This window comes from Mercenaria mercenaria, chromosome 6 (assembly GCF_021730395.1).
Source record: "Mercenaria mercenaria strain notata chromosome 6, MADL_Memer_1, whole genome shotgun sequence".
NCBI classification, from domain to species: domain Eukaryota; kingdom Metazoa; phylum Mollusca; class Bivalvia; order Venerida; family Veneridae; genus Mercenaria; species Mercenaria mercenaria.
Genome location: NC_069366.1, coordinates 48,166,591 through 48,192,691, shown reverse-complemented (window position 1 = coordinate 48,192,691; position 26,101 = coordinate 48,166,591). Strand labels below are relative to the sequence as shown.

The following is a 26,101-nucleotide window of genomic DNA, read 5'->3' as shown; positions in this document are numbered from 1 at the left end:
GGAACCTGTGTAGAACCACTAACCTCCCGTACGCAAGCTGGATGGCTTCCTCACATGAAGAATTCAACTCCCAGAGGGCGACTCTGACACATGTCATTGAGGGGTAAGTGATTCAAAGTCAGCGACCGTAACCACTCGGCCACGGATGCCTCAAACATAATTCTAGCTATTGTTTTGTCAAAATCATGCCCCTCCTTTGTTAAAACTTTGCACGTAAGCATGCAGTTTTTTTCCAAAGAGTATTTGGCTACATGTTTTCAAAATATAATAGTACTGATACTGTAAGGGTAGATTTCTCGAAAGCACAGAGCACCACAAACACAGTCTCAGAGCCATACATTTGCAAAGTAGGCCCATAACAAAAAGAAGCTGTAACGGAAAAATATTAAAGACATATTGCTTCAAAAAGCCAACAAGTACATTTTGATTTAATGCAAAATACAGAAAAGGGGGAGGAAGGGGCAAGGGTAGGGGTTAGAAAGGGGATTAGAAAGGGGGGAAGGTTGAAGGGGAAAGTGGAGCACGGATGAATATTCCAAATGGAATGCTACGTTCCTTAATCACAGTTACCGTACAATGTAAACCACAGCAGCACAGACACTCGAGCACACACACGCACGCACGCACGCACACACACACACACACACACACACACACACACACACACGCGCGCGCGCACACACGCACACGCACGCACACACACACACACACACACACACACACACACACACACACACACACACGATAACTTACTCATAGTAAAATGGGGGATGCAAAAGCAAGGGAGCACAAATGCATGGGGAAAGGATGGGGGGCGGAATGGGGCGATAGGGGGAGTAAGGAGAAACAGAAAAGAAACGCTAACAACAGACAAGACAACATATGTAACACAAAATACAAGACCGACAGAAACAAGTTGAAAATAGGGTCACCGCCTTGGAACGGTCAGTAACCTATATAAAGGAAACTGGGGGTTTAAACGCGTTAAGTGCTTGCCAACCTCTCACTTACCCTATTTTCAACAAGTTAGACAACACAATGTAAATAAGACCATTCCCCGCAGAGAAAGGCTCTGACATTAGTGAAAAGATACCAGATCATATTAAGTAAAACTTGTCTGAAGTCAGAGCACCGAGAGCCTAACTTTTGAGGGCAGACAAAATTCTACTCCCTTCGTCCGTTTTAGGATTTAGGCGAAAAACATCAAGGAGTCTTGCACTGCGCTTCACGATTTTCGCATCGTATTCTCTTTTGATAAACTTTTAAACACAATTTACAAATAACTGATTACAATGAGGACTATATATGTTTAGTATTTCGATTTTTATAAACTTCATCTCCATAGTATTCCGGATGTGTAAACCAAGATTAAAATGACATGACTTCAGTATCATGAGATGAATTCATATCGCAATTTACGTAACTCTATCTTTTTTCAAACATTTTTGACAGTTTTGCAGGATTCTAAGAAATTTAGGATTCAGGGAAAAGGGGGTTCAAAGAAATTACTAGACTGAATGTTTTCAGATTCTCCATAAGTCTTTGGTCTCATGTGGCAAGTTTTGTAACTCTGACATATGTTTTAACAAAATCATGTCCCCTTTTTAGCTTACAAAACATGTTGCTAAAGTTTTTTTTGTATGTAAGCAGTAAGTGTCATGCGCAAGATTCAGACCCCCTTGCTCCCAGGTGAAATTCACACTTAGAAGTCAAATGTTAACATGATTTGTTTCTTGTCTGGTCCACAACTCTGCCAGTTATCAAGGGGTTTTAAAATAACTTGACACAAATATTAACTGGCATATTGAGAAGGTTTGCCGTGCTTATGACCTGATCTCTCAGATCAAGGTCAATGTCACAAAATAATTCATACCTAAACTATTCTGGAATATTATTTTGCTTAGACAACAGTTAAGTACTGTAGCATTCATCGGCACGCTTCGGGGGTATTTGTCACTAATAGTGACAGCTCTTGTTATTTTTAACATTTGCTCTATATTTCTTACCTTTATCCTTCAACGTTTGTACTTAACGTTGTTTCTCTTACAAGCGCCAGTCCATTGTTCGGGCGTACCGGCTAGAGTCCAGCTACGGAAAAGACGACTAGACAGGAATTTATACTAGGCAAAATGGCGTCAAAAGAAGAAGTCACGACATTTCGGCAATTTAGCTATTGTTCTTTGTGTAAAATAAGTCATAAACTGGGAAAGAAACACATATATTCGAAGCGTCATCAACTAATCCTTAAAGCAATAACTCAAAAATTTTCATGCAAGGTCTGCATTTATCAATTTTATCCTTTAACGAAAGTTGCAGTTGAAGTAGAATGATTTCGGATAGTTCATATATCTGACATTTATTTCTTCTTTTGATTTGACTCGCAAAAAAATAGTTTGAAATCAATAGGAGAGATTGCAGTTACGTCAGGCATTAACATCTGTGTATCAGGTGTTGGGCGAAACAAATGTTTGGAGCACTTTTAGAATCTGTCCGTAGGTAAAATCTGCATAATTTGCAATATCCAGTACCTGTATGGTTTAAATAAAGGTAAGGCTTTTTTAGTTTGTATATTTCATAATTGGGGGGCTGCTGCCCCCCACACCCCCCGCATTTTCTAAACCTGGCGAGGAAAATATATCCATGCTACCATATCGATAAATAAAAGAATGCCCAAATAACGAGAATAGCTACGGACAGATTCTAAAGTCAAGCCAAATGTTTTTACATCGTTTGTGTATGGGAAAAGAATTTTTCAATTTTAGTAACTTTTTCGTTGATTTATGCAAAGAAGTATAAAATACACAGAATGGCAACTGGCTGTAATCTCGCGTGAGCTCGTGTCAGAGCGTGATTCGGCGTTATCTTACTAAAAACAAACATCGGCGAGCATGCAGTTACAATTTGTACCTTTAAAACTACATTTAAAATACATGTTAGCTTCTAAAACAAAATTAGTTCAATGAGAAATGGTCTTAAGACACGAAGTACAGGGGTTTTTTTTGCCATCGAAAGAAGCGTGGTCATACCGTGATAATTATTTTACCGATGAATAATTGCCTTCGCATACAAAATGGCGCGTGGAGAAAGCGCCACTTCCGGTAACGAGATCTCGTTTTTTTGTCACGGGAGGTTGGCGAGATTTGCTCTATATGCCTTTCAAGTTGCCAATCTATTTATTATATAGCTCTTTGATTTATGGATTTTCAGAATTCGAAAAGTTTTGAAATACTTTGGAAATACTTACATTTTTTATATATTCATATTTAAATATCTTTGCAAATGACTAACTGTTTTACAGGACATATAATTTTAATAGCGGCATGGTGATGTTTAAAACTTTGATAAACACTGTAACTTAAGCAGGCTGGTAACATTGCCCGATCGGGCTTTAGACATAAAAACTAATATTTCTTGAAAAATAGTAAAGATATTTCTTTCAAACTTGGTCCATTTATTAAGCATTTCATATGACACAAATTAAAATAAAAATAACTTGGTTGCTTTCAGTTTTGGTAGAATTATTTCCCCTTTTCAGATTTTTATGACGCATAATTTTTGAAGTCCAAAAAAGACATGTTCTAATGCTAAGTATAATACAAAAAAGGGTTCAATGGCTTTCTAATGCTCTTAATTATTGCGCTAGTACATGAATGTATACATTTTACTGTGCTTTCACTAACAACATTATAGAAAAATGTTAGTTGTAAAAAAATTGTTCATACTTCTGCACTAGAAACAAAGTATTAACCTTAAATACATACAATAAAGGTATTGGCGCACAAGTTTTGAGCAATAGAAACCCATTGATCTCTTTTCTGTTCCAAACATTTCATTAAAACATAATTTTTTTGGACTTCAAAATTAATGCATCATAAAATTCTGAAAAAGGGAAATAATTCTAAAAAAAACTGAAGGCAACAATGTTATTTCTACCACAGTATGCACCATATGTTAAGCTTAATTAATGGACCAAGTTTGAAAGAAATATCTTCATTATTTTTCAAGAAACAGTAGTTTTTATGTCTAAAGCCCGATCGGGCAATGTGACCAGTCTGTTAAGCTTTCATAATTAATCCATTTTATTTCGAAACAATAATTAAAGTAGTGGCTAGTGAACCATCACCGATGAGGCGGACCTGCTAGTGCACCGTCATTTTTGTTATATATAAAATATAGCTTCTTCTTTGAAGTATAATTATAACATCTTGTCACCAGTAATATGTATGACCATTGTTAAAAGAATGAAGTAAGGTAAACCTTGATTTACCTTTAATTTACCGATTTACCTCAACGTGCTATCATCATTCTTCGGCAACAGTATTTCAGATTCACTATTTTATGATCAGAGCTGCCACCACAAAAGACAAACACGCCCAATCCAATCATTAAAAAACTTTAACAAGCAACCCAACAATGCCTACATTTGTAGACCTCCACTCATTGTCTTAATTTAATCTTTATTGCCTTTTACAGTTTTAATCATGGATTTCATGAGATGTAGCAGGGGATCCTGTAAAACCTGGGATGGCTCATGGGATGCAGGGTTCCCCGCTGTCAGTCGCCAATGGCGCCAAATGCGACAAAATGTAAATTCTGGAGCTAAAAATCTTCAATTGGCGAATTTCATTGGCGTCTACAAGATAATCGTCGATCAGATCTTCTGATCTTTCTCAAGGACGCAATAACGGATTATCCGACTTAACACTACACGAAGACAATACACAACGTGTCAATATCGATTTACACCTCGGGGCATAATTGAAAACTCCGCCGAGTCACTACAGCGTTCCTCCACGCAAGAACGATTATCAGTCAATCTGATTCGCCAAATTTAGCCCCGCCTACTTACACGAAAGCAAATGAAACGACATATTAGCTGCGTGCTTCGTTTAATGCACCACCTTTTTATGGTGCAAAAAACGCGAGATAAATTTACAGGTTATTTTAATGACAATCCGATTTGCCGAAGTAATCGAGACCGAGAAAATGCCAGAAATAATGACACGTCAAAGCGCGATCAAAAGATACACATATTCTCCGATCGTAAATAGATAAATTTTGCATAAGCATTGTTACATAAATCTACGCATTTGTAAATTTAAGTCGCGGTTGTGTAATTTCAATCGAAGAATGTTTGAGATACAAATGAACTAAAGCAGTTCTTTTGCGTGCCCAACGTACAGCATTGATACACGGGGATAATTAAGTGACTAATTGCTTTTTAGTTCTACTTATCATAAAAAAGATGTTTACATTAACACCAAGTGGACAATAAATGATTATACAACATGTATTTTGTTCAAAATAATTGCTTCTTTTTTTTGCTTTACTTATGATAAAATAAGATATTTACATTTACACCAAGTGGACAATAAATGATTATATTTTGTTCAAAATACTTGCTTTTTAATGCTTTATTTATGATAAAAAATACAGTCCATAAATTTTTTATCACTTATATTGGAACTGTAGAAGTATTCTAACAAGTTAGAGGGCTAAGTGTTGGTATTTTCTTTCTTTGTTTCCCTTCTTGGCTACCAATACAGTGTGAGTCTCACTCTGGGAATTGTAATTACAGGTTGTGTCTCCGTTATCCTTAGCTGACCTCTTAATTGCCCAGTTGAACTTTTAATTCATGTTCCTCACTATATATTTCTCTGACCTTGGGCCCACGAACCCATGACCTTCTGCCCATCCCATCCCATGAGCCCATCCCACGAGCCCATCCCAGGTTTTCCAGGCTGCCATGTAGCAGGGCCTCCTCTGGGTTTTTCATACTTGTCGCCACCCTTTTCGCCAAATTAAAAAAGTTGGAGCCACTTTAGACTTTTGAGTCAAAGTTCTGAGCCACTTATTTCTCTCAGTTGGCTGTCATAGTGTGCATAGGGAAATTAATTATTGAAAATATTTACATTTAATAGGAATAATAACAATGTGTATTGAATAATTGTAAAAGTAAAACAAAATAAAAAGTTCACAGTTTCTAAATTTAAAGTAGAATATAACTTTAACTGTCATGAGATTTCTATAATCCATACTGTCTTTTATTTTACATTATTTTTCAAAGTTTATGAACATTTTAAAGTAATATTAGCCAGGATACCAATTGAGTCCATTGACATTGTGGTTTTGTTTTCACACCCATCATTAAAATCTTGACAATTTTTAACTTAATCTTGATGACAAATTAGAAAATCATCTAAAACCTTAGCAAAAAGTAAAATCTTAATATGCAGCTTTAAACTAATTAAAATTCTGTCATACAACTGCATGTCACAAACATACATGTCGGTCTTTTTGTAAAAATCCAAAAACATTAAGTATGCCGTAATTGTCGTTAATTTTGGTGAATCCTCGGCATACTTCAAATATACAAGTTGGCAGATGTTTTTACAACTGATTGATTATCAGTTCACACATATTAACGCAATTATCTTCTCAAAGTGTCAACCAACATAGCCAAAAACATCAATAGCTGAATTGACAAATACATCGCCTAGACTGTTTATCGATTTTATTATACCCCGCTTCGAAGAAGGAGGGGTATATTGTTTTGCAGATGTCAGTCGGTCGGTTGGTCTGTCGGTCGGAATGTAGACCAATCCGTTTCCGGATGATACTCAAGAACGCTTGGGCCTAGGATCATGAAAGTTGATAGGGAGGTTGGTCATCACCAGCAGATGACCCCTTTTGATTTTGAGTTCTGTATATCAAAGGTCAAGGTCACAGTGACCCTGAATAGTAAAACGGTTTCCGGATGATAACTCAAGAACACTTGGGCCTAGGATCATGAAAGTTGATAGGGAGGTTGGTCATGACGAGCAGATGACCCCTATTGATTTTGAGGTCAGTATGTTAAAGGTCAAGGTCACAGTGACCCTGAACAGTTAAACGGTTTCAGAATGATAACTCAAGAACGCTTAGGACTAGGGTCACAAAAGTTTATAGGGAGGTTGGTCATGACAAGCAGATGACCCCTATTGATTTTGAGGTCAGTGTGTCAAAGGTCAAGGTCACAGTGACCAGGAACAGTAAAATGGTTTTCGGGCAATAACTCAAGAACACTTGGGCCTATTGTCAAGAAAATTGATAGATAGGTTGGCCATGACCAGCAGATGACCCCTATTGATTTTGAGGCCATTAGGTCAAAGGTCAAGGTCACATTGGCCAGGAACAGTTAAACGTTTTCTGATCTTCTTGTCCAAAACCATAGGGCCTAGGGCTTTGATACTTGGTATGTAGCAAAATCTAGTGGTCCTCTACCAAGATTGTTCAGATTATTTCCCTGGGGTAAAATATGGCCCCACCCCCTGGGTAACATGGTTTATATAGACTTATATAGAGAAAAACTTTGAAAAACAAAACCACAGGGCCTAGGGCTTTGATATTTTGTATATGATATCATCTAGTGGTCCTCTACTAAGATTGTTCAAATTATTCCCCTAGGGTCAAATATGGCTCCGCCCTAGGGGTCACATGGTTTACATAGACTTATATAGGGAAAAACTTTGAAAATCTTCTTGTCCAAACCACAAAGACTATGGCTTTGATATTTTGTAATGTAGCATCATCTAGTGGTTCTCTACCAAGTTTGTTCAAATTATCCCTCTAGGGTCAAATATGTCCTGCCCCAGGGGTCGGTCACATGGTTCATATAGACTTATATAGGGAAAAACTTAGAATCTTCATGTCCATAACTAACATCATTCAAATTTGGACCCTATTTATAGTTTTGAGTGGCAAGATGAACCTTGACATGAGTTGACCTTGATCTTGACCTAGTGACCTAGTTTCACATTTCTGTAACTACAGCCTTCAAATTTGGACCACATGCATAGGTTTGTGTATGGAAAAAAACTTGGACCTTGTTATTGACCTAGTGACCTACTTTCACACTTTTGAAGGTGCATTTCAAATTTGAACCACAAGCATAGTTTTGTGTACTGAAATGAACTTTGATCTTGAGATTGACCTAGTGACCTACTTCTACATTTCTGAAGGTACAGGCTTCAAATTTGGACCACTTGCATAGTTTTGTGTTCCGAAATAAAATTTGACCTTGTTTTTAGCCCACCATCATCAGATGGTGGGCTATTCAAATCACTCTGCGTCCGTGGTCCGTCGTCCTTCCGTCCGTCCGTCAGTCCGTCCGTCCTTCCGTCTGTTAACAATTTCTCGTTATCACATCTCCTCAGAAACTACCAGGGGGATTTTGACCAAACTTTGTCAGAATGATGTATTGGTACCCTTGTTGTGTCCCCCTGAAAATCAGACTGGTTCAACAATTTTTTAGTAAGTTATGGCCCTTTGTTTATTTCTATAATTTACATAGATTTATATAGGGAAAAACTTTGAAAATCTTCTTGTCCAAAACCACAGAGCCTAGGGCTTTGATATTTGGTATGAAGCATCATCTAGTGGTCCTCTACCAAGATGATTCAAATTATTTCCCTGGGGTCTAATATGGCCCCGCCCTGGGGGTCACTTGGTTTATATAGACTTATATAGGGAAAAACTTCGAAAAACGTCTTGTTCAAAACTACAGGGCCTAGGGCTTTGATCTTTTGTATGTGACATCATCTAGTGGTCTTCTACTAAGATTGTTCAAATTATCTCCCTAGGGTCAAATATGGCCCCGCCCCGGAGGTCACATGGTTTACATAGACTTATATAGGGAAAAACTTTGAAAATCTTTTTGTCCAAACCACAAAGCCTAGGGCTTTGGCATTTGTATTGTAGCATCATCTAGTGGTTCTCTACCACGTTTGTTCAAATTATCCCCCTAGTGTCAAATATGGCCCCGCCCTGGGGGTCACATGGTTCATATAGACTTATATAGGGAAAAGCTTTTAAAATCTTCTTGTCAATAACCTACAACATACAAATTTGTATGGTTTTGAGTGGCAAGATGAACCTTGACATGAGTTGACCTTGATTTTGACCTAGTGACCTACTTTCACATTTCTGTAGCTACAGCCTTCAAATTTGGACCACATGCACAGTTTTTAGCACTGAAAAGAACTTTGACCTTGACATTGACCTAGTGACCTACTTTCACATTTTTGAAGGTACAGGCTTCAAATTTGGACCACATGCATAGTTTCGTGTTCCGAAATGAAATTTGACCTTGATTTTGACCTAGTGACCTACTTTCACATTTCTCAAGCTACAGCCTTCAAATTTGGACCACCTGCATAGTTTTGTGTACCGAAACAAACTTTGACCTTTACATTGACCTAGTGACCTACTTTCACATTTTTGAAGGTACAGGCTTCAAATTTGGACCACATGCATAGTTCTGTGTTCTGAAATAAAATTTGACCTTGATTTTGACCTAGTGACCTACTTTCACATTTCTTGAGCTACAGCCTTCAAATTTGGACCACCTGCATAGTTTTGTGTACCGAAACAAACTTTGACCTTTACATTGACCTAGTGACCTACTTTCACATTTTTGAAGGTACAGGCTTCAAATTTGGACCACATGCATAGTTCTGTGTTCTGAAATAAAATTTGACCTTGATTTTGACCTAGTGACCTACTTTCACATTTCTTGAGCTACAGCCTTCAAATTTGGACCACTTGCATAGTTTTGTGTACCGAAACAAACTTTGACCTTAAGATTGACCTAGTGACCTACTTTCACATTTCTGTAGCTACAGGCTTCAAATTTAGACCACATGCATAGGATTGTGTACCGAAACAAACTTTGACCTTGACATTGACCTAGTGACCTACTTCCACAGTTTTCAAGCTACAGCCTTCAAATTTGGACCACTTGTATAGTTTTGTGTACTGAAATAAACTTTGACCTTAAGATTGACCTAGTGACCTACTTTCAGATTTCTCAAACTACAGCCTTCAAACTTGATGCACATGCATAGTTTTGTGTACAAAGAACTTTGTCCTTGAAATTGATCTAGTGACCTACTTTCACATTTTTCAAGCTACAGCTTTCGTGTTGTGTACGGAAATGAAATTTGACCTTGAGCTAGTCAGTAAGTCTTGAAATTTGGAACACTCAAAAATGGCACATTGGTGGGCGCCAAGATCACTCTCTGATCTCTTGTGGACCTAGTGACCTACTTTCACATTTCTGAAGCTACAGGCTTCAGATTTGGACCACATGCATATTTTTGTGTCCTGAATTGAAATTTGACATTGATTTTTACCTATTACCTACTTTCACATTTCTCAAGCTGCAGCCTTCAAATTTGAAGCACATGCATAGTTCTGTCTACCGAAATGAACTTTGACCTTGAAAAGTGACCTACTTTCACATTTCTTAAGCCACAGCTTTCAAATTTGGACCACATACACATTGTTTTGTATCGAAATGAAAACTGACCTTGATTTTGACCTTGAGCTAGTCTTGAAATTTGGAACATTAAAAAATGGCTCAGTGGATGGCGTCAAGATCACTCTGTAATCTCTTGTTAGGTTAATAGGTTAAAGGTCAAGGTCTGGTCTGCTGCACCGGTGACGATGCACAAGACCTCAGGTCTGCTTCACCAGTGACTGTTCACTAGCCACTGCCACTAATTAAAAGTAATTAATAAATTTCTTGTTTTATAACCTTTCCATTGATCAAAAAATTATTGATATAATTTGTGTTTGAGCAAAGTTTTAGGCCGTTAGAAAAACATCACTGTTTACAAAAAACATGGACGTTCGCCCACCCGATCACTGTCTTATCAGTTCTAAAAAAAGAAAATACAACGGATTTGTATACCAACACAATCTCTCCTATTGTTTTGATAAAAGTATGCAAAAATAAGATTCATATGTGAGTTTCATTCATTTTTAGCTCATCTGATTTTTTGAAAAAAACTGATGAGTTATTGTCATCACTTGATCGGCGCTGGCATCGGCGTTGCCTGGTTAAGATTTATGTTTAGGTCAACTTTTCTCCTAAACTGTCAAAGCTATTGCTTTAAAACTTGCAATACTTGTTCACCATCAATAGCTGACAATGTACAGCAAGAAACATAACTCCATCCTGCTTTTTGCAAGAATTATGGCCCCTTTTGGACTTAGAAAATATCAGATTTCTTGGTTAAGTTTTATGTTTAGGTCAACTTTTCTCTTTAACGGTCAAAGCTATTGCTTTAAAACTTGAAGCAGTTATTCACCATTAAAAGCTAGCCCTGCACAACAAATATGGTAACTCTACATTGCTTTTTGCAAAAATTATGGCCCTTTTTGGACTTAGAAAATCATGGTAGGACAATATTCAGACAGGGTTCAAGCTAGCCCAGAAAATTGGGAGAAGTGACTTCTCCCTTCAGTGAAAATAGGGAGAAGTTTTCTCAGAACAGGGAGAAGTGAGGCTGCGGGTCAAAACAGTCATTAATTAAACCGTATATTACAGTTTTGATGGTACAACACAAAGGAATAACATTTCAAAACAACACATATTTTACTTATAAGTACAAAATGCCAAGTATCAAATACAAACACACACAGTGAGCATGTATTTATGCAGTAGTTTGAAACATTCATAAATAATACTAAATCACCATCAGTATTATAACAGGCATGTGTAGTGTGATTTGTTGTTCGGCTCATGTGTCATGACCCCTTGCATATGCATTATCAAATTTTGCCAGTCTACATATAACACAGTGCAATTTGCCAGGCTCATCTTCCTTCCACCAGTCAAAACTAACAATAGAAAATTAATTTTTCAATTCTTATCCATGCACACCCCTGTTTCAAACCCCAGCTGGTCAAAATCCGGATATCCAAAATTTTATGTCCGGATACTGATACACTCACAAGCATTGCCCAATTCTCCAGTCTAAAGAATATATTTGACAAATTGTGATGATGCAAAGACAATTTAACAGCACAGGACAGTATCTGATATTAAAGTCTACAATGACAATACCTTTTATTGGAGAAAATTAAGAAAAATGTTCATGAAATACCGGCAAGTTGTCACCGCGAGCAGACATTGTGACAGCCTACTTTCGTTTTCAAAACACTTTTACAAAAAGCTAAAAGCTAATGTGTTCTTATCTTAAATTGATTGTGATTGATTTTTATTGATTGAAATTAAATATCTGTTGTCTAAATTTCAATTTAATTTGTGTATAACACGGATATTTACGTCTGGCAGCCGCAATTAAAACCATACATTACGAACAACTCTGGTTATTATTCAGAGCTTTTCTTTAGACCCTAACGGTCAATTTGCGATGGACTATCATCCTATAATCAGCTACTGACTCTTGCGCCGACATACTTGTGTTTTTGTTTTTATTTACCCTACTTTTGACAGTTTTTAGTTGTTTGTTTTCACACGTGATGCACACACTTTTTATCCGTGATGCACAAAATCAATTAAAGGCAATTTTGTTTCGCCTCGTTTGATTGGTGTTTCCAAAGTTTTCGACCAATTAAAATCATCCTGACGATATTCGGTGATAGGCGGAGCATACTTTGTTGACAGGTGAAGTTCACAACCCGTAACGGGATAAGTTTCGCTAATTGATTATGTAATGTTTTTACAAGCTGATTAGAAGCTGACAGATGTGATATATACATGTATGATGACTGCCTCGGGCGCCAGATTTTAGGGCGAATTGTTTTTCGCTTTTCTGTACAAACAGAGCGAAGTCATCAGAAAAAAAGCGACCACTTCGCTCACGTCGCCTAGAAGCGCGGACCCTGATTCAGAGACAAAAAAATCAGATGAGCGTCTGCACCCGCAAGGCGGTGCTCTTGTTATTAATTCAGTCACTCCAATAATTTGGCCAGTAACAGCAAGATGATGTTAAATAAATAAAGTATCATGTTTTTTTAGCTCGACTATTCAAAGTATAAGGAGAGCTATCCTACCCGACCCGGTGTCGGCGTCCTTCCGCATCCCCACCTTGGTTAAAAATTTTTTACACTTTCTCTTTTTCCTTCTTATCTCTGTAATTACTTCATGGATTTGATTCAAACTTAAAATAGTTATTCCTCATTATCACCCACATCATATGACATAAGGGCCATAACTCTGGCACCAATATTTCAAGATTTATCCCCCTTTTCACTTCGATTTTCAGGTTAAAGTTTTTGTTGCACTTTCACTCTATCTCTGTTATAACTGAATGGATTTGATTCAAACTTGAAATAATTGTTCAACATCATCACCCACATCATATGACTCAAGGTGCATAACTCTGGCACAAATATTTCATGAATTATTCCTCCTTTTTACTTAGAATTTCAGGTTAAAGTTTTGATGCACTTTCACTCTATCTCTGTTATTAGTGAATGGATTTGATTCAAACTTAAAACGATTGTTCAACATCATCACCCGCATCCAGATGCCTTGGGACTCGCCTGTGATTTTAGTGAAATTGGAGTCAACTTAAATGACTGTTCTAAAATCAAATTTCTACTGTAATAATAATAATTGAAACTATGGGAAAATGAGTACTTGTGATAAAACATAAGTTGTAACCCTGGTTATAAAAAAGTACAAATTATTATTACAATAGTATATTTTTCAGGGCCTTGCACATTAAGCTGTCTACAGCATAGGCTTAGCATTTTTCTCTTTCTTTGATTTGATAAGATAAGATAAATTTTATTTTTAATCGACAAGGCAAGTAACAATAGAACATAAGCACTCCAGGTGTTTAAAACACAAAATGTCATAACATATTTGTTCAACATTGATTTAAATAAAAAATAAGTAAGAGGTGTGTAATGTTGTAGCAAATGCAAAAGATAGAAATAAACAAATGGGTCGGATGTGGTATTGCCATAGGCACTAGCACTTTGTAAATTCACTTACTACTTCTTGAAAGAAAATACGAGTTTGACATATCACCTAAGTTTTCACTTATCTACAGTGTATATTAGTTTCATTTGTTATGCCCCCGAAGGGAGGCATATTAGTTTTCAACTGTCCGTCTGTTCGTTTGTTCATTAGTTCGTTAGTCACAACGTTAACTTTTTGCACGAAGGCACTTTACTCACGAACCACTGCACCCAGGACCTTCAAACTTCACTTGCTGATAGTACTTATTGAGTACACGACCCCTACTGACTTTGGGGTCACCATGTCAAAGGTCAAGGTCACAGGGGCCAATGTTAACTTTTTGAATGAAGGCACTTTACTCGCGAACCACTGCAACCAGGACCTTCAAACTTCACTTGTTTATAGTACTTAATGAGTACACGACCCCTACTGACTTTGGGGTCACCACGTCAAAGGTCAAGGTCACAGGGGCCAATGTTAACTTCTTGCATGAAGGCACTTTACTCGCAAACCACTGCACCTAGGACCTTCAAACTTCACATGCTGATAGTACTTATTGAATACACGACCCGTACTGACTTTGGGGTCACCACGTCAAAGGTCAAGGTCACAGGAGCCAATGTTAACTTCTTGCATGAAGGCACTTTACTCGCGAACCACTGCACCCAGGACCTTCAAACTTCACAGTCATGCTAATAGTACTTATTGAGTACACGACCCCTATTGACTTTGGGGTCACCAGGTCAAAGGTCAAGGTGCTGTGGGAGCATTTGTCACCATTAGTGACAGCTCTTGTTTCCTTTGATGTGTGACAAAATGAAAGCACTTTCCAGGTATTTATTGAACATACCTCATATACATGTACAGTCTTGGTCATTAAATCATGGAGTGAATGCAAAAGAGGTCTTAGTGCATATGGATAAAGAAGCACATAGACTGCTTGAGTGCTCAGGGATTTTGGCAAATCGGAAAGAAGAGAATATAAGATATAAAGAAAACTTCCATGGACATTATTTGCTCAACTGAGGTCAGTGCTTCACTTGAGAGATCGATTTTTGAGCGGGGAATATGGACACAAAATATCCATCCTCAGATTTTTAGCTTGACTATTCAAAGAATAGTAGAGCTATTAGACTCACCTGTGCGTCGGCGTCGGCATTACAGTTTGATTAAGTTTTTATATGTAAGCTGGTATCTCAGTAACCACAATGGGAATGAATTGAAACTTCACACAGTTGTTCACTGTGATAAACTGACATACATTGCACAGGTTCCATAACTCTATTTTGCTTTTTTACAAAATTATGCCCCTTTTTCGACTTAGAAATTTTTGGTTACGGTTTTGTATGTAAGCTGATATCTCAGTACCCAATAATGGAAATGGATTGAAACTTCACACATTTGTTCACTGTCATGATCTGACATGCACTATGCAGGTCCCATGACTCTAGTTTGCATTTTTTCAAAATTATTCCCCTTTTTCGACTTAGCAGTTTTTGGTTAAGTTTTTGTATGTAAGCTGGTATCTCAGTATCCACTAATGGGAAAGGATTGACACTTCACACACTTGTTCACTGTCATGATATGACATGCATTGCAAAGGTTCAGTGACTCTACTTTGCATTTTTAGCTCACCTGTCACAAAGTGACAAGGTGAGCTTTTGTGATCGCGCGGTGTCCGTTGTGCGTCCGTGCATCCATAAACTTTTGCTTGTGACCACTCTAGAGGTCACATTTTTCATGGGATCTTTATGAAAGTTGGTCAGAATGTTCATCTTGATGATATCTAGGTCAAGTTCGAAACTGGGTCACGTGCCTTCAAAAACTAGGTCAGTAGGTCTAAAAATAGAAAAACTTTGTGACCTCTCTAGAGGCCATATATTTCACAAGATCTTCATGAAAATTGGTCAGAATGTTCACCTTGATGATATCTAGGTCAAGTTCGAAACTGGGTCACGTGCCTTCAAAAACTAGGTCAGTAGGTCTAAAAATAGAAAAACCTTGTGACCTCTCTAGAGGCCATATATTTCACAAGATCTTCATGAAAATTGGTCAGAACGTTCACCTTGATGATATCTAGGTCAAGTTCGAAACTGGGTCACGTGCCATCAAAAACTAGGTCAGTAGGTCAAATAATAGAAAAACCTTGTGACCTCTCTAGAGGCCATATTTTTCATGGGATCAGTATGAAAGTTGGTCTGAATGTTCATCTTGATGATATCTAGGCCAGGTTCGAAACTGGGTCACGTGCGGTCAAAAACTAGGTCAGTAGGTCTAAAAATAGAAAAACCTTGTGACCCTTCTAGAGGCCATATATTTCACGAGGTCTTCATGAAAATTGGTCAGAATGTTCCTCTTGATGATATCTAGGTCAAGTTCGAAACTGGGTCATGTGGGGTCAAAAACTAGGTCAGTAGGTCAAATAATAGAAAAACCTTGTGACCTCTCTAGAGGCCATATTTTTCATGGGATCTGTATGAAAGTTGGTCTGAATGTTCATCTTGATGATATCTAGGTCAGTTTCGAAAGTGGGTCAAGTGCCTTCAAAAACTAGGTCAGTAGGTCAAATGATAGAAAAACCTTGTGACCTCTCTAAAGGCCATATTTTTCATGGGATCTGTATGAAAGTTGGTCTGAATGTTCATCTTGATGATATCTAGGTCAAGTTCGAAACAGGGTCATGTGCGGTCAAAAACTAGGTCAGTAGGTCTAAAAATAGAAAAACCTTTTGACCTCTCTAGAAGCCATACTTGTGAATGGATCTCCATAAAAATTGGTCAGAATGTTCACCTTGATGATATCTAGGTCAAGTTTGAAACTGGGTCACGTGCCTTAAAAATCTAGGTCAGTAGGTCAAATAATAAAAAAACCTTGTGACCTCTCTAGAAGCCATACTTGTGAATGGATCTCCATAAAAATTGGTCAGAATGTTCACCTTGATGATATCTAGGTCAAGTTTGAAACTGGGTCACGTGCCTTAAAAATCTAGGTCAGTAGGTCAAATAATAAAAAAACCTTGTGACCTCTCTAGAGGCCATACCTTTTATGGGATCTGTATGAAAGTTGGTCTGAATGTTCATCTTGTTTCAAAATTATGCCCCTTTTACAACATGTACTATGCAGGTCCCATGACTCTGCTTTGCATTTTTTCAAAATTATTCCCCTTTTTCGACTTAGCAGTTTTTGGTTAAATTCTTCTATGTAAGTTGGTATCTCAGTACCCACTAATTGGAGTGGATTGAAACTTCACACACTTGTCCACTGTCATGAGCTGATAAGCGCTGTGCAGGTTCTATTAGCCTGTTTCCAATTTTTACAAAATTATGCCTCTTTTTCGACTTTTGTATTCATTCAATTGATAAGGCTGTTAAATAGTCAAGTGTTGCTGTCCTACGACAGCTCTTGTTGTAATTTGCTCTGTTATTGTATCTAATAGTGACAAATGCCAGTTTATTTTACAGATTTGCTCAGAGAACTGATTGTAGTATTATTGCTGTCATTTCATTTAATTTTGAGTTTTCAACAAAATCAAAGGTTGGATTTTGCCCCCTGTTGTCAGATTGAGCAGGGTGGATTTAAGGTGGATTTTATTGAACAGTGTTTATCAATAATTATTGATGCCCACTTTTCATTGTTACTTCTCACAGATACAGCAGATAAAGAAAGATTTATTCAGTCCAAATGTACAGGATGCAACGTTTGAGAATTGTGCCAAATTTTGGTGTTATTTCTGTAAGAAAGAGTATGCAAAACATGAGATTGAAGAGAACTGTACTGTAGTTGGAGCAGGACTGTTGGAACACATTTCTAGGTGAGTATTTTCAGCTCACCTGTCACAAAGTGACAAGGTGAGCTTTTGTGATCGCGGGGTGTCCGTCGTCCGTGCGTGCGTGCGTGCGTCCGTAAACTTTTGCTTGTGACCACTCTAGAGGTCACATTTTTCATGGGATCTTTATGAAAGTTGGTCAGAATGTTCATCTTGATGATATCTAGGTCAAGTTTGAAACTGGGTCACGTGCTTTCAAAAACTAGGTCAGTAAGTCTAAAAATAGAAAAACCTTGTGACCTCTCTAGAGGCCATATATTTCACAAGATCTTCATGAAAATTGGTCAGAATGTTCACCTTGATGATATCTAGGTCAGGTTCGAAACTGGGTCACGTGGGATCAAAAACTAGGTCAGTAGGTCTAAAAATAGAAAAACCTTGTGACCTCTCTAGAGGCCATATTTTTCATGAGATCTTCATGAATATTGGTCAGACTGTTTATCTTGATGATATCTAGGTCAAGTTCGAAACTGGGTCACGTAGGGTCAAAAACTAGGTCATTAGATGTAAAAATAGAAAAACCTTGTGACCTCTCTAGAGACCATATTTCTCAATGGATCTTCATGAAAATTGGTCAGAATGTTCATCTTGATGATATCTAGGTGAAGCTCGAAATTGGGTCACGTGGGGTTAAAAACTAGGTCAGTAGATCTAAAAATAGAAAAACCTTGTGACCTTTCTAGAGGCCATATTTTTCATGAGATCTTCATGAATATTGGTCAGAATGTTCACCTTGATGATATCTAGGTCAAGTTCGAAACTGGGTCATGTGGGGTCAAAAACTAGGTCAGTAGATCTAAAAATAGAAAAACCTTGTGACCTCTCTAGAGGCCATATTTCTCAATGTATTTTCATGAAAATTGGTCGGAATGTTCACCTTGATGATATCTAGGTCAAGTTCGAAATTGGGTCACGTGCGGTCAAAAACTAGGTCAGTAGGTCTAAAAATAGGAAAACCTTGTGACCTCTCTAGAGGCGATATTTTTCGATGGATCTTCATGAAAATTGGTCAGAATGTTTACCTTGATGATATCTAGGTCAAGTTCGAAACTGGGTCACGTGGGTTTAAAAACTAGGTCAGTAGATCTAAAAATAGAAAAACCTTGAGACCTCTCTAGAGGCCATATTTTTCATGAGATCTTCATGAATATTGGTCAGAATGTTCATCTTGATGATATCTAAGTCAAATTCGAAACTGGGTCACGTGGGGCCAAAAACTAGGTCAGTAGGTCTAAAAATAGAAAAAACCTTGTGACCTCTCTAGAGGCCATATTTCTCAATGGATCTTCATGAAAATTGGTCAGAATGTTCAGCTTGATGATATCTAGGTCAGGTTCGTAACTGGGTCATGTGCGGTCAAAAACTAGGTCAGTAGGTCGAAAAATAGAAAAACCTTGTGACCTCTCAAGAGGCCATATTTTTCACGAGATCTTCATGAAAATTGGTGAGAATATTCTACTTGATGATATCTAGGTCAAGTTTAAAAGTGGGTCACGTGCCTTCAAAAACTAGGTCATTAGGTCAAATAATAGAAAAACCTTGTGACCTCTCTAGAGGCCATATTTTTCAATGGATCTTCATGAAAATTGGTCAGAATTTTTTATCTTGATGATATCTAGGTCACATGTGCTCAAAAACTAGGTCACTATGTCAAATAATAGAAATAACGACGTCATACTCAGTTGAACACTGGGTCATTTTGGGATAGGTGAGCGATTCAGGACCATCATGGTCCTCTTGTTATTTAGAACTGACGTTTTAAACAAACAATACCTCATTGAAATTCCAGCACAAATAATTCTTTGTGACATATTGTACACATTCACACACTCTTCACATTCACATTGATATAACTTTTTGTTAAATTACATGTATAGGGTAGAGATAGGCCCTAAAATTTTCAATGATAATATTACATTAAATAAAGTCTAGAAAGTAATTTCCAAGTCCTTGAAATAACCAAAAATGATTTCACAAATGTGGAGTTTATGATAGTTTTGTTATTATCAATAACAGAAGTTTTAATTTTTAATTTAAAATTGTGATCCACAAAGAATGACAACTCTTGCCTTAGGCTAGTACTTATAAGTAGAGATCTATTAGTTTACTTCCCTTGCAATTACACAATTGAGTGGAAAATGAAAACTGTTTTAAACACAATATCATACTTTTTTTGCACAACAAAGTCATTAAGGATTTATTCATTTGTGTTTGATTTACCCCTCAAGACATGGTTCCTATGATTCTGTCAACTTACATATGGTAAAAAATTAACTTTTAACAAGCCAATAATAAAACGAAGTACCAGTAGGTAAATAATAGTGCAGATAATACAGTTTTGCTTGTATCAAAATGTCACAATAGATCCACTTTTTGTAATACAGAACACCTGGTAGGATTAGTAAAGGTGCAATTATATTGATCTCTATTTCCTATGCCTATATAGGGAAGCAAATTTCAGAAGTTGACTAAAATAAATATTGTTATTACAAGAAGGTAGTGAAAAACAAATCGTGCTTAAACAATTATTACTGCAAGTTTAGGTGATGTGCATGTTTACCATATTTTCATTCCATCTTGATGCATTTGATTGTGTTATTTCCTTAAAATTGTTCTCTTAAAACTGTTATTTTTATGCCCCTGAAGGGAGGCATATAGTTTTTGAACCGTCTGTCTGTCTGTCGGTCTGTCCGCAATTTTCGTGTCCGGTCCATATCTTTGTCATCGATGGATGGATTTTCAAATAACTTGGCATGAATGTGTACCACAGTAAGACGACGTGCAGTGCGCAAGACCCAGGTCCGTAGCTCAAAGGTTTAGGTCACACTTAGACGTTAAAGGATAGTGCATTGATGGGCGTGTCCGGTCCATATCTTTGTCATCCATGGATGGATTTTCAAATAACTTGGCATGAATGTGTACCACAGTAAGACGACGTGCAGTGCGCAAGACCCAGGTCCGTAGCTCAAAGGTCAAGGTCACACTTAGACGTTAAAGGATAGTGCATTGATGGGGGTGTCCAGTCCATATCTTTGACATCGATGGATGGATTTTCAAATAACTTGGCATGAATGTGTACCACAGTAAGACAACGTTCAGTGCGCAAGACCCAGGTCCGTAGCTCAAAGGTCAAGGTCACACTTAGACTTTAAAGGATAGTGCATTGATGGGCGTGTCCGGTCCATATCTTTGACATCGATGGATGGATTTTCACATAACTTGGCATGAATGTGTACCACAGTAAGACGACGTGTCACACGCAAGACCCAGGTCCGTAGCTCAAAGGTCAAGGTCACACTTAGACGTTAAAGTTCATTTTTCATGATAGTGCATTGATGGGCATGTCCGGTCCATATCTTTGTCATTCATGCATGGATTTTAAAATAACTATGCATGAATGTGTGACACAGTAAGACGATGTGTTGCGCGCAAGACCCAGCTCCATAGGTCAAAGGTCCTAAACTCGAACATCGGCCATAACTATTCATTCAAAGTGCCATCGGGGGCATGTGTCATCCTACGGAGACAGCTCTTGTTGTCTGTAATTTAGTAAGTCATTGCAGAGTTCTGCGTCGTTGAAATGCATACAGATTAACATTCACAATGATATTATATTTACCTCGACGGTTAAAGACACTGACTTACAGATTTTGGCTAAAAAATGATATTTCTTTCAAATTGAATTTTGGTCATACATATTATGAACATAGGAATATGAGTATTTGTTTCTAAACTACTTTAAAAATGTCAATTCAAGAAAAAAATATGACCGTGTCGGGAATCTAACCCGGACCGCCGCGGCAATGCTATAGAGGATTTAGTGTTCAATGCATGTTGAAATGTAGATATTTATAATCGTGGCAGTTTACTTCGAGTGAAGCGTTGCAAACACTTTTTGATCTTCATCGTTAAAGTAGTAAAAACAACTAATTCTCATGTGTTTCTGTAACATATAGTCTGTCAGTAATTAAGTTTCAAAGCATTCTTAAGAAATACAGCATTAATTTCCAGGTATTTAAAAATTATCTTTTTTGTTTTCAAACGATCTGGAGGCCAGTGCCTTTAATAAATACTGTTTACTTCTAAATTAACCTTTACCCTGCTAAATTCCTAAAATGGACTGGTCCATCATTCAATTTGGGCAGTAACACTTATTATTCAAAGGGGTGTTCACTGAAAATTTATTGACTGAATTGCGAACAGTGCAGATCATGATCAGCCAGCATGGATGTGCCACCAGCAATCTAAAGGTTAATGTTTTGTATACTACATACAGTGAGGTTTATGTCTATTTATGTCATACAGTGAGGTTTATGTCTATTTTCAGTAAAGATCATCAGTCTAACATGGAGCAGTTTTTCTGGGATAACCTGATGAAGAAAGAATTAAAACCACAGTTCCTATTGTCACTGGAGGATTTACACATGTGAGACTTTTTTATACTGTATTTACTTGCTAGTAAGATAAAGGATTTCATGGCTGAAGTTACCTCCCTGTTTAATAAGCGGATCAAAAACAGATCTAAGGTTTTTCCTAGTCAGAGATGGGCAGAAATTCAGCGAAAAATGGAGAATTTCTATCAGTAACAGAACTTTAACATTTAAGCTTTAATACATTTCTTACAGGAAAATCAGAAACTTATAAGGAAATATCCTTGTAAAAGAAGTAGAAAATCCAATCTTATAAGCTATCTGCCTTATATACATGTGAGTATAATAAGGTAATGAAATTGATCACTGTAGACTCTGGTTTTGTGAAACTTTGTTTCTAATAATCTTATTTAGATTTCACTTTAATCCAGAAAAAAATTTGGGGATTCTAAAGTAAAGTTCAGACTATTGTGTACTGCAGTAAAGTCCTGATTGTTCTGTTCAGACTGTTGTGTTCTGCAGTAAAGTCCTGATTGTTCTGTTCAGACTGTTGTGTACTGCAGTAAAGTCCTGATTGTTCTGTTCAGACTGTTGTGTACTGCAGTAAAGTCCTGATTGTTCTGTTCAGACTGTTGTGTACTGCAGTAAAGTCCTGATTGTTCTGTTCAGACTGTTGTGTTCTGCAGTAAAGTCCTGATTGTTCTGTTCAGACTGTTGTGTACTGCAGTAAAGTCCTGATTGTTCTGTTCAGACTGTTGTGTACTGCAGTAAAGTCTTGATTGTTCTGTTCAGACTGTTGTGTACTGCAGTAAAGTCCTGATTGTTCTGTTCAGACTATTGTTACTTTATACAAACATTGACATTTAGCTGAATAATATTTAGCACATGACTGGCCATAACTGTGCAATTAATTGAATTCTTTTGTTTATATAAAACTCTACAATTATTCAGTCTCTAGTTTATACTCTTTGGACTTTTTTTATAGTTGATTTTTTAAAGGGAAAGGCAATGTTGTTCTTCTGTTAATTCTGTCTGCTAGGACTTCTTATTATCCCCCGACGAAAGTTGGAGGGATATAATTTTGGCGTTGTCCTTCCGTCCGTCCGTCCATCCGTGCCCGCGAAATGATGGTTAAGTGACTTCATAACGTTACTTTCTCTTTGATGTCATTCATTCCGTTCTGTTTATGTGACCTTTTTCTTTTTATGTGACTGATAGAACAATAGAGAGAACAATGGGGGTGTCACATAAATACCGTTTCGTGAGAACGTCCGTCCTTCCATCCATCCGGAGCCATATCTAGAAAATGGTTGGGAATATTTATTTAAAACTTCATATACATGTTCACCACTATGAGTTCTTGTGGCCCGTCAAGTTTCAGTCAGATTGCCCAAGTAACACCAGAGTTACGGCCCTTAGAAATTTCCAGTGTTAACTATATAGGGTACTATAAATATGGCAATTTCTGCATCATAATTTTTGATATATTTGACCTAGAACTATGAAACTTAAACAGAATTTAGATCACCATAATGCGGTTGTGTACACACAATTTCGTTCATATTTATATGTGTAAATTAAGAGTTATTGCCCTTTAATTTTATAAAAATCCACATATTTGTACATAACAAACTTACCATTTGGTAGAATTTCATTAAATTTCTTTCATTCTTTTCCATGAAAATTTATTGTAAACATGTGAAGTTGTGTACCCACACCTGGTCACCCCCTTACCTTGATCACACCCCTCCCTATCCCCGGACCCCCACCGCCCCCCCCCCCCCCCCCCCAAAAAAAAAAATCAAAAAAAATCCTTAAATTCCTTTAAACAAACTTCATATACATGTTCACCACTATCAGGTTATGGGGCCCATCAAGTTTCAGACAGATTGCCCAAGTAATGCCAGAGTTATGGCCCTTATAAGTTTCCAGTGTTAACTGTATAGGGTACTATAGATATGGCAATTTCTGCATCATAACTTTTGATATATTTGATCTTGAACTATGAAACTTTAACAGAATTTTGAGCACTATAATGTGGTTGTGCACACACAATTTCAAACGGGTTTCTTTTGTAACTTCAGAGTTATTGCCCTTTAATTTTCTAAAAATCCACATATTTGTACATAACAAATTTACCATTTGGCAGAATATCATTAAATTTCTTTCATTCTTTTCTGTGAACATTTATTATAAACATGTGAAGTTGGGCACCCAGAACTGGTCACCCACTTGCTTTGGTCACACCCCCTCCCCCTCCCCCCCCCCCACCCTCCAAAAAAAAATTTTTTTTTTTCATTTCTTATTTTAGATTTTTTTCAAACCTTCCATGATTATTTATCAACATGCAAGTTGTACCATTCCCTCACCTCACTCCTCCACCCAGTCATGCCCACCACTGATCATGCATCCTCTGCCCCCCCCCCCTCCCAACTTCACCCTTTTACCCTTTTTTTATTCATTTTTAATTTTCCATCAATATTTGTAATCTACATGTGAAATTTTGTTTCCTCTCCTGTTCCCCCGCACCCCCACCCCCTAAAAAAATAAATATATTATGTTGTGACTGCACAAACCTTGTCCTCAGCCATGTTCAAGATATCTTACCTGTGTTCTCTTAAGAACATTTGTTCTTTTAAGTTCAGATGTACATGTTAAACAGCAACACCTGGTGCCAAACCACTTAAAGACAATATTTCGTTCCAGTTAAACTTCCAGCTCACATTCCAATTAACTGCATTTAATTTTAAAAGCTAAGCTTATTACAGTAAGCATATCCCATTCAAAATAAATTCTTTAGTCAGGATCAGTATCATACATTTATAATGTACTCTTTTATTAAAAATTTGTTTTCTGTTAAATTGATTTTGACAAATGAAATTATTTGCTTCTTATTAACATCCTAAACTTTTTGCCGGATATATTTTTTTGCCATTCCTCACCACAAACCCTTTCGGCAGGGATACCAATTCATCGAATTTGCTTGTTTCATTTAAAGAAGTGAAAGAATTTTCAAAATCGGCTTAAAAATGAGAAAGTTATCAGCATTTAAATATTTGATCAAAATGGCGGTCATTTTGTTTCCATGGCAACACAAAATGGCGGATTTCTTAAATTTCTTGATACATATTTGAACTGTATTTACTTATTTCTGTAAAATAATTTCTCTACTCTTTCAAGCTATAATGAAAGGGGTTACCGTGGTTTTCTCATGGCGAGGCTCAATTATATGTTTGCTTCTAGATTTAAGAAAGCTGCAATGCTAGCTGTCAAGAAGAGGCAGAAGTCGGAAGAATTAGCTAGAACACAGGTAAAACTCCACTTCTTGAATTATGTTGTTATAAGTACTGAAACTAAAATTCAATCAAAGGGGGCCTCCATTGCCTAGTGGTTATGTTCATTACTTCAAATCTCTTTTGGGGGTGTATAACTCTTCATATGAGGTGGCCATCCAGCTTGCTTACGGAAAAGAGGGGCACCCAGGGTCTTCATCCACCAGCAAAAGCTGGAAAGTCTGATATTATGGCCTATAATTGTGTCGGTGCGACGTTTGACACAACAAAAAACAAAAAAGGTAAAATAAAATTAAGTCACCTAAAAAACCTGACATGTCTGACTGGCACAGTAAGTAGTTTCAGACATTATTTGTTTGAATGTACCCTAAATTGGTAATGGAACCTAAGTTACCTTGGAAACAAGGGCATGAACATGGCATACTGGACACTTGGAAAGTAATACTTACTTCATTAACTTCATTTTACCTTAACAGAATTTATGAACTTCATCTTACCTTTTGGACCTTCATGGCTGATTGCTGACTGGAAATCACTTGCTACTTTACTGTTGTGCATTTTAAACCTTGCTTGGGATTTAGAGTTCTTCAGGTTAGGAAGCCATAAAGCTGACCAAAAGCCCATATATGTAACAGTGCCTAGGGGAATGTTTGAATGAAAGCATTGGCAATTGCAAAGAAGGGTCATGTTGATTTTAAAAAATAGATCAGTAGAGCTAAAAAAAGAAAAAGTTATAAACGACTTCTTATTATGAACACAGGAGTCTGAAATTCTATCAAAAGACCATAGAAGTCTATCTTTACAAAAAATACCCCCTATATATATAAAATAAACACCAGGAATGAAACGTCAA

The 26,101-nt window shown here is 37.1% G+C and overlaps 1 protein-coding gene across 1 annotated transcript in view; it reads left to right on the top strand.

Moving 5' to 3' along the window:
• The first annotated feature begins 2,119 nt into the window (after positions 1-2,119).
• The window catches only part of LOC123548975 (centrosomal AT-AC splicing factor-like), a 30,454-nt gene continuing 6,472 nt past the window's right edge, over positions 2,120-26,101 (top strand). Inside the window, exons 1-4 of the mRNA XM_045336692.2 lie at positions 2,120-2,276; positions 17,407-17,570; positions 21,913-22,011; positions 25,199-25,265. Of these exons, the coding sequence (XP_045192627.2) occupies positions 2,130-2,276; positions 17,407-17,570; positions 21,913-22,011; positions 25,199-25,265 (477 nt within the window). The 5' untranslated portion in view covers positions 2,120-2,129. The remainder of the gene's footprint in view (positions 2,277-17,406; positions 17,571-21,912; positions 22,012-25,198; positions 25,266-26,101) is intronic.